We start from the raw sequence: 10,171 nt of genomic DNA on the forward strand, positions 1-10,171 counted from the left end.
GACCCGGTTTCTCCTGTCAGCTTCGTATCTAAATGAGATCAGACATTTCACCCACACACACAGTGCTGTGCCGCTGACCTGTGCGAGCTGTGGAGAGCCCAAGTCCAGGAGGAGTTTAGCAGGCATGGAACAAAGCAGTCGCACTGTTCTGGACATCACCGAGGAGTCGCAGGAGAGACGCCGCAGCTGATAACACTCCAGAGCCTGAAGGGACTACAGGAAGGGAAGAGCATATAAAGTTAGAATGAGTAGTGGTGTTTTTGAGGAGTGGAGCGTGTGTGTGTGTGTGTGTGTGTGTGTTTTTTACCTTGCCCATGAGTGTATAAAGGGCAGCCATTAGCAGGATGGAGTTGGCAGTGTGTTTTGGGTCCCTCACTGCAGGTACTGAGCCTTTTTTCAGTAGAGTCGTCCAGAGGGATAAACTCTTATCTAAAAGGCTTGATGCGGTCTAAACACACAGACACGAACTGAAATACAGGAAACATTGTACAGGCTTCTCTCATGATGTCATTTAATCAGGATGTGCAAACTACAACACATGTATGTGTTCGGGTTTCGCGGATCGTGTGCATTATATAATATATACATAGAAACAAACTCTTATTATAAAGACAATACCTGCCTCCCTTTATTTCTTGGCTCTAATTCAATTATTTTTGAAAATTATATTCTTTGGGAAAAGAATCTAAATTTTTTAAAGTACTGTGAAGGTCATGGCATTAAATATAGCTGCGGTTACATGAGTATAAGCCTCAGTATGAGTTGTATGTAAAGAAGCTTGTTGTGAATAGAACAGTGTGTATAAAAGGCGTCTCTCACTTACTGTTGTGGTCAGACAAATTGAAGCGCAGTCCATCGTACACCAGCTGGCTCTCCTGGACCTTCTGCTTGTCTTCATACTCCAAGATCGTTAGTGGGAATCGCTTCAAGATCAGCACCACAGAATGTCTTACTGCCCTCCTGCACTGCACGCAGACGCTTCTCTGTGTCCACACCGCCTGAGAAAACACACGTTTAATGGTGAACTGGTAAAGATCACATTCACTTGTGTACACAGAGAGAGAGAGAGAGAGACAGAGACAGAGAGAGAGAGACGACAGAGAGAGGGGGAGAGAGAGAGGAGAAAGAGCGAGCGAGAGAGAGAGGGAGAGAGAAGAGAAACAGAGACAGAGAGAGAAAAGACAGAGGACAGAGAGAGACCGGGAGGAGAGAGACAGAGAGAGAGACAGGAGAGAGAGAAAGAATCACTGATAAGAACAGAGTACATAAATAAACCACACTGATTTCCACCCTTTAGTCCGTTACATTAGTGTGTATTTTATACAGACCACCCAGCGTTCAACATTATTTTTTGAGAATGTGAATACAGTGTTTAATAATTAACCCGTAAGTGTTCAGGTTAGAGTAAACACAATGGATTCATTTTATCTTCTAATATTATTCCTACAGGTGAGTCAAATCTGTCTTTGGTCTATGTACAATGTTCTGTCTCTGACCTCCTGCAGATTGGCCTCAAGCATGCAGATGTAGAGCCAGAGAGAAGCGTGAGCCTTTTCATCCTTCAGCCTATCAGAGTTCTCCGCTGTCTCTGGCTCCTCCTCCAACAAGCGCAGAGCCTCTTGGACAAAATCACCTGCAGAACTGAAGAAGAAAATAACAAAACACATAAGTGTAAGTATTGTGTGTGTGTGTGTGTGTGTGTGTGTGTGTGTGTGTGTGTGTGTGTGTGTGTATACACACCAGTCGGTCTGTTCGCTGAAGTCCCTGTAACACACCACCTGAGCCATCTCACACAGATAAGAGGCACGACGGAGAGTGTGTGTGGTTTCCTCATGGCAGATATCCAGGAGGTCACAGAGTGTGTTATAGCGCTCCTGTGCAGTGTCTCCGCTCTGCTCTTTATACATCCGCAGCTCCTCCTCCAGGAGACGCAGCAACACCTCCTCGTCCACGGTCGCTGTCCCCATGCCGTCCCTCAGGGTTCTGACCCAGACACAAGACACATCAGCTCAAGTTTGAAACCCATCAGCATCTGACAGGAGTCTGTAAGAGCTAAACGAGAACACGACAGAATGCTTGTGTTACCTGAGGCGTGTTCCTCCTCACCGGCTCGGCAGCGTCACACTTGGTTTGACCCACAGTGACACCGGTTCTGTAAGATGATCCAGAACTCGAGAACCTAAAACCTGAATCCAGCGCACCACCCAATCTAGAGCTCGGTCTAGCTGAGATGCTCGCCGACTGGACTGCACTGCTAGCATGAAGCAGCGGTTCACCTGAACACACACACACACACACAACACACACACACACACACACACGATGTAAAGCAGCATGTGCAGATAAGCCGTGTAGGTCTGTGGTCACAGCGGCAGGACTTACTCTGTCCACAGGGAAAGACGATGGACAGTCTTTACTCAGCTCCTGGCTATGATCTCCACCAGTCCGTAGGCTTCCGTATACAGCTTCCTGTTAAAATAACTCATACACCACATTGTTCACCACACACTACACTACACACACACACACAACACACACGCAATTAATTACATTACAGTTTACATGATTCTCTTGTATTGTTCAGAAGTTCATTCTGCACCAACTGCGTGTGTGTTATGCTGTGATTATGGATGTAAATCCCTCTGGTCTAAAGATGCTTCTGCCCTCAGACTCCTACGTCCACCCTGAGTCCTGCTGATCACTAACAAAACCAAAGACATTTCCCTGAAGCTCATCTATACGTCTCATCCTTGGACTTATTATCTTGTGAACAGATTTAATTGTGATATTAAGATGCTGTACTTTTTGTGGTTTACATGATGAAACATGTTGGAGTTTCTCTCACTCCGGTCCTGCTCTGGCCCCTTTTCTGCTCTTTAATAAGACTCGCATGTTGTCCGACGTTCAACTCTGCTTTAAAAAATGTTTATACGGGCTTTTTCTCTGACAAACCTTATCATAAGGAATATTACTTAATGAACTTGCTGTTTCTTTGGACTGAATTTAGCATTCATGAATGCTTTAAAAATCTGTAATTCAACAATATTTAAATACATTGTTTAAGTAATAAAAAAAAAGCTGTAAAATGTTTCAGTCTATAAACTGTTTCACATTTTTGCTTGACTTTAGTTATTTCTGTAATATTTTGCAATTTTTATTAATAATTATTATACCTCTGACTGATGTTAGGATCCTTTAAAATCAACAATAATATAAAAATAAAACAAACAGCGTTAATGACAACGACAATCTATCAGTCTTTGGTCTGTTGTGAAAGTATCAGTGTCAACAAAAACTTCAGTGACCGCGAGGCACTCAACACCGGCGCTCGACTGTGAATGACGTCACATACAGACACAGACACAGCCGCATAATATAAACCCACCACCAACAGGCCATCCAAGCTTTAATATCTTTTAGGCTGTCCAGCAATAATATTAGAGCTGGTATCATTTTAGTTTAATGGCAGATAAAGTGCATACTTCCTTAGAATAGACTCTAATGGACACATGTACAGGAAACCATCCTAATACATCGTACTAACCAGTAAAATAAAGGTGAATACTGGCAGGCTAATGACAGGCTACACTGAAAAATGAGGGTTATTTTTCCTCTCTAATGAATATTTTGTGTTCCAGAAGCCTGTGGTATAAAAACACAAAGCTGTGACTCACCAGCTTTCAGGAAGAAGCCGTCATTGGACAGTGTGCGAAGTTCAGTCATCATGCGTCCCAGTGTAGACTGGCAGTATAACACAATTCTGTCCAACTGTTCAACTACCGAGTCCTACACACACACACACACACACACACACAAACACACACACACACTTAATACATAAAGCTCTCAAAACATGTGACAAAAATAGAATTGAAGACATAAAATAAAGTTTGAGGTATTTTTATATACACACACACATACAAGGACATGGTTGTTCGTAATGTTGTCGTGGCAACCCGCCTAATGTAGAGAGAGATAACTAAACCCTTCTTTATCTCCTGTCTGGTTGGTGTTGATAAATGTGCAGTGTGTGTGTGTGTGTGTGTGTGTGTGTGAGAGAGAGAGAAGTTACCTGTGAGTTGTGTAAACTGTCGTATGTGCTGATGAAGCCCTGGTATAGACTGAAGCACAGAGAATACTGCAGCTGCTGTGAAAACGATCTCTGAAACACAAGAAGAAATAAACTTACATTAAGGAAAGGAGAGGAAAGGGCAAGACGAGTGGAAAGAGGGAAGAAAATGACTCACCTTTTGCTGTTTGATTAGAAACTCCTGATATTCCTCCCAAAAGAAAAGCTGGGCCAGCAGCGTAGCTCCGCCCATCCCTTTTGTCTGCCCTGTTTCTGTCACCCAGACAACCAGCTGACACGCCTCTAACGGGCATGGCTTTTCTGCATCACTGAGAACATCAGGCAGAGCTCTGAGGATACTGAGCGCAGTCTGTGAACACTTTGCTGCATTCCCCACCGGAGCCGAAGTCTCGATGCAGTCGCACCCGCCCGACTCGCCAAGTCCAGCACCGGGCACAACCCCTTCGCCAGCTTCCGCACGTACTCCAGCGATCCGTCCACCAGACGTGCCGCGCGTCCCACAGTCTGTTCTTACACAGCGCTTGCACACCTTCACCACTGTCTCCACCTCACAGCCAGCAGGGGTTGAGTCGGAAGCGTGATCCTGCTCCACCTGTGAGCTCAGAAAACGGGTCCGGAACTCGGAGAGCAAAAACACCACATCGTCCTGAGACAAAGCTCCACACGAACGCTCGTACTCCTTCAGCGCCTCCCTCCACAAACAGAGGGACCTTAGACGAAGTGAGGACGTTTCCTCCTCCAACAGACGGAAACGCAAAGCACTGCGCAGCGGCCCAACGAGTCGCTCTCTGGGCGACAGGCTGGAGGCCCCGAAGCACCGCTCGAGCGGTTTCCACAGGACGGCGAAACAGTTCCGCACCAGAACACTGAAGTCTTCAGCCTGCAATCAAAGACATCAGAGATACGTTAGAACAGAAGTAGCGCTGCGTAGCGAACCACAAGGCAACCCGATATGTTAATCCGACTGGAGAGAGAACTACTTTTATAAGGTGATTCATGTGCCCCTTTTTCTAACCAGAAAGAACTGGGTGCTTGGTTTAGAGCTATCGCTGTGCTGGTTCAATGTTCCCCTGGCGAACCTTCTAAGAACCGGTTCCCTTTCCAATCGGTTAGAGAGCATCACGGGGGGCCGAGTGTGACGTCACTGTATACGTGTCACGGTTACACAGCAACGTTAGCGCAGCAGCGACAGAAACACAAAAATGGTGGATGTTGCTTTACTGTTAATGCTCATGGCTTTGTGAACATACATTGCCACCCAAAACGCGGCGAATCCTGATTTAAAATTATATAAAACGTCTCTAACGACGTTCTCTTTTGTCTTGTTGGTCACAGGCTCTTGATGTTCTCTGGCTCTGAACCAGCTCTCAAACTGCCTTGGTGGAAAAGGGGGATGCTACAGATCACTCAACAGACTGTAAAGAAACCAGGACGAGGTTTTTCACTTGCTTTCTATTTCTACAGCATGAAAGTGTTCAAGGTTGAGGAAGATTTTCTCCTCTGAACACTGATTGCTGCACTTATCAGTGATTTCAGTACAACTTGTGAAATTTATTTGTACGTCAGGAAAAAAGAAAAGATGCTATTCTAATTTTTAGTCATTTACATAAACCTATAAAGAGAAATCTCATTTTTCCTCAATAAAAAAATGAAACCCAAAAAATGCATCTAACTTATTGTTAAATTGACAGGAAGCTCTCTGGTTCACTATAATAGTTTCAGAGCACATTATTTAACCCCATGTATGACGACACCTCTCCTGTAGGCTTGTCCATGTCCGTACCTGTAAGGATGCTCCCTGCAGTCTGACATACATGAACTCCCCCAGTCGACCTGCAAGCAGCATGAGCTTCACATGTCACCAGCTTCTGGAGAATGTGGAAGATGATCTTCTCCAATAAAGTGAGGAACACTGTACTCCTTGTTCTGTAACAGATCCATACCCAACGTGGCCAGCTCCACAAGATCCACCAGGCGCTCCTGAAGCTCTGGATCTAGAGCTCCTCCTCCGCCGAGACGCTGGTTTGCAGGCACGGATGATCCGATCGCACGCCGTCCGGCCGAACGGTCCGAGGCCGTCCTTCACGTGTTTCTGTAGGAGACGAATGGAATACAGGGTCACGGTACATCATACACATAACAGGGTAATAACCAGATGAGCGTTGTGGGGGATCAGGAACACGCTGTCCTGGTATAAAATCAGCCCATAGACGTGTGTACGGATTTAAACACCACATCATGGTCCAGTTTCTTACCTTCAGCTCATCATGAAGAATCACAGTGTCCTTTGCACAAGATATCCTCTGGACATAATCATCCGTTTTTAGACATTTCATTCTTCTTCTGCAGAAATAAAGCTGTCACACACACACACACACACACACACACACACACACACACACACACACACAATGACGGTCAGTCAGTCAGTGTGAACTGGATTGTGTTATGTTGTGTTTAAGACTTAACTTTATCTCCAACACTCAGACGTTCCGCTCTATAAACATCACCATGTGTCACTGACCGGAAGTTCGACCCAAACGGAAACACACTTCCGGTTCTAAACTGTTTGTTTATTAACTGTGTAATAACTGTTTATGAGGCAAACTTATTTATTTATTTATTATCAGTTCTACATCATTCCACACATTAATGTGTACTGGTAAAGAATTAAACTTTCAGAGTGACGTCGCTACATAACTGAGGTGTTTATATTAAAGTCTGACGGAATGAATAAATGAATAAATAAATAAATAAACAAACTGTGACGAACAGCTAACAAGCTAACGACCTGAAGCTAAACAGTGTATAAACTTCACTAACCGACCACTTACCGGAACCCCGACTGGGTTTTAGACTAGGACGTAATATCTGCGTTAGCGTCGTTGTTGTTAGCGTTAGCTTCGTTAGCGCTCAGCTCTTCTGTGGTGTTTGTAACCGACCGCGGCTTCGTGCACTTATTCAAAATTCGCGCTGCCTGTCGGGAAACCAGGAAGCAAGGCATTCTGGGTATTGTAGTGTAGCCTGTGTTTTTTTGTTGTTGTTTTTTCTCATTTATCTATCTATCTATCTATCTATCTATCTATCTATCTATCTATCTATCTATCTATCTATCTATCTATCTATCTATCTATCTATCTATCTATTTATTTATTTATTTAATTAATTAATTAACAACAGACATCAATTAACAGACTTGTCAATAACAATACAGATACAACGTATGCTCGGGGGAATTTACAACAAAATATAAAATATAGTTCAGATTTTCAAAGTTTTCAGTGCCCTTTGCTTTACAGACAGTTTTATAGAATCAACATAAAGTTCCATTTATTTTTAAATGATATCAAGCTAGCCTTTAGTGAAAGTGACGTGACATACGGCTAAGTACGGTGACCCATACTCTGAATTTGTTCTCTGCATTTGACCCATCCAAAGTGCACACACACAGCAGTGAACACACACACCGTGAACACACACCTGGATGTGAAACAGTTTTTGTTTTTTTTTTCAAAAAAAATTACATACATAATAAATCTGATCCTTTTGTTCGCAAAATTTCACATTCATAAATGTAATTTGATCCTTTTGTTCGCAAAATTTCACATTCATAAATGTAATTTATGAATGTGAAATTTTGCGAACAAAATGATCAGATTTATTATTTAAACACTATTGGTAGTACGGTGGTTTACTCCTACTGTCTCTTTGATTCTTCAAAACACCAAAAAGCCACATTTTTTCCAAAATAAAGCAAAATTCTTATTTCTTAACAATATTCTTAACAATAAAATCACAAACATTTTCCCAAAAGTGACAAGTGAGGCAGTACCAATATAAGTGAACCACAGTTTCTAAGCTGTTATTACAAAATGTACAATTTGTGTCCATGTCACTTTTAAATTTCACAAGAAAATGTTTGTTGGGTAGAATATGAATAAGTTTAAATGAGACTTCTTTTATTTTATTTGTAATTAAATACTGATTTAGAAGTAGCCCAAACCTTTTCCAAAACAATATCATCTGTAAACTGATTCCAGAAAGAATGAACATAAGGCAAAGATACAATATCTCTTTGAAATAAAGTTCTTATACATCTAATTGTGGGAGTTAAAGGACAAACATATCCTGTCTTCATAGGTATTAACCATATTAAGGTAGGGACCAAAGTTGAGTATTACTCTCATTGAATATTTAAATATACAAATTTTAGGAGATTAAATAAAGTACAAAACTTTAGCATAATCCTTTGGTGTTACAGGGATTTGTAAAAAGCCAAAAATTCCCCAAAAGTGAAAAGAACAACCATTTGAAATTAAACAACTGATTTACCAGGATTATGCCATTCTAAAAACGTGTCGCCAGTGTTGTTAGTGCATGAGCTCAGAAATATTGCGTCACGTCTTTATTTTCCTTTCACAGTTTTTTCTTTTTAACACACAAATTCTCTTCATAATGTTCATAAAGAATCATAACTTTTTCCATTTTATTAGTTTTTATGTAACATGCGTAGCTGATCTGAGCTGAGTTACCTTAGTTAATCTACGTGATTTATCGTGTTAGTCTGCAACAGAAACTCACAGTTAAAGTAACATTAGTGCTATTTACAGTTTAATATACAGTTAATTTTAATTAAATTTACAATTTCAATTCAAGTTTTATTTCTATAGCACTTTTTACAATGGACATTGTCACAAAGCAGCTTTATAGAAACATAACATAGAACAAAAGGTTAATATAAAATAATATAAAGATTAATATAATACAAAATACAAGATTAATATTTATAGATTTAAATGTGTATGTATTTATCCCCAGTGAACAAGTCTGAGGTGACTCAGGTAACTGTGGGGAGGAAAACTCCCTTAGATGATAAAGGAAGAAACCTTGAGAGGAACCAGACTCAAAGGGGAACCTCATCGTCATCTGGGTGACACTGGGGGGTGTGTGTTTATATATATATACAGTCTGATAAATTGTTGTAGTGATGTAAAACACCACATGGAGTTTACATCTCCTCTTTAATATCGCAGAGTCTAACTGGAGCTGGTAGATCTGTAGATACCTCAGGATCCTCACAGGGTCGCCCTCATCTCAGTGGAGGTCCAAAATCGTCATGGCACAGAAGACAATCAGAGCTAGTACAATGTCTGTATGGGTAGAAAAAGAGAAGTGATTCATTATTATAGAAAATGTTATAGTCTTTAAAAAATTCTAATATAACAAAGCAATGGTTTAAAAAGTATTCCAACCAGAAGATATAAACTATAAGCAGTCTCTCTTTAGCTTCTTTAACCAGTGCTGAATATTGTGAATAATAAAATCAATCCTGAGTGGAAGATTTAATACGTGATTCCAGTGTGAGCTCCTACTTGCATTGTTCTGAAAAGGCTTTTTGGGTTAAAATAGTAGGTACAATATGTGTAGGATACTCTGCTGGGTGGAGAATGAGTCCCTGACTGTGAACGATGTGCCACTTTTCTACTTTTTCATTAGTTTATAGCAGTATTGGTTTTATATCAGTTTATACACAGACAGTTTCTGGTTCAATCGAACACTGACCACAATGATCACTGTTTTGAGAAGACAATAATTAATTATATTAGTTAGTTATCACAAACATTCCCTGAAAAGATTGATGATAAGATACTGGCTAATGTCCACTGTTGTTTTTTAGTCTAAACACTGCACAAATGCTTGAAGCTCACTACAAAGATCAGAACAAGGAGCCAGTCGGGATCGTTTTAATCAAGGTGATGTTTGGTACTCATTGAAAATATAAACAGGAGATATTATTTATACTCAACAGTAATATTTAAGGTAAAAAGCTGCTTTTTATGATTTTATTTATTCTGGCACATGCGGCATTGTACATACCTAAAGTGAGAAACGCTATTTTAAACTCCAATCAATTTCTGGTGTATTTTTTTAAGAAGCAGTGACTGGCTAGCTTTATTAATCTACATAGTGTTCAGTGAGTGTCACATGATGTCTGATCGACAGTTAGGATCTGTGTCAGGTGAGATGTTATAATGATAATCATCTCTTGTTGTTATAATGATAATCATCTCTTTGTAGTTA

General features: G+C 40.9%; 1 protein-coding gene across 1 annotated transcript in view; it reads right to left on the reverse strand.

Annotated features, from left to right (window-relative positions):
• The window catches only part of espl1 (extra spindle pole bodies like 1, separase), a 17,375-nt gene extending 10,822 nt beyond the window's left edge, over positions 1-6,553 (reverse strand). The window contains 24 exon segments of the mRNA XM_047813557.1: positions 79-120; positions 122-183; positions 186-213; positions 308-437; positions 820-905; positions 907-992; positions 1,493-1,641; positions 1,741-1,983; positions 2,086-2,276; positions 2,383-2,429; positions 2,432-2,477; positions 2,479-2,513; positions 3,675-3,786; positions 4,073-4,162; positions 4,248-4,427; positions 4,429-4,494; positions 4,496-4,587; positions 4,590-4,610; positions 4,613-4,970; positions 5,874-5,927; positions 5,929-5,995; positions 5,997-6,115; positions 6,117-6,182; positions 6,346-6,553. Coding sequence (XP_047669513.1) covers positions 79-120; positions 122-183; positions 186-213; positions 308-437; positions 820-905; positions 907-992; positions 1,493-1,641; positions 1,741-1,983; positions 2,086-2,276; positions 2,383-2,429; positions 2,432-2,477; positions 2,479-2,513; positions 3,675-3,786; positions 4,073-4,162; positions 4,248-4,427; positions 4,429-4,494; positions 4,496-4,587; positions 4,590-4,610; positions 4,613-4,970; positions 5,874-5,927; positions 5,929-5,995; positions 5,997-6,115; positions 6,117-6,182; positions 6,346-6,426 — 2,451 coding nt within the window. The 5' untranslated portion in view covers positions 6,427-6,553.
• Positions 6,554-10,171: the final 3,618 nt, after the last annotated feature.

This window comes from Tachysurus fulvidraco, chromosome 5 (genome assembly GCF_022655615.1).
Source record: "Tachysurus fulvidraco isolate hzauxx_2018 chromosome 5, HZAU_PFXX_2.0, whole genome shotgun sequence".
Classification (NCBI taxonomy): Eukaryota; Metazoa; Chordata; class Actinopteri; order Siluriformes; family Bagridae; genus Tachysurus; species Tachysurus fulvidraco.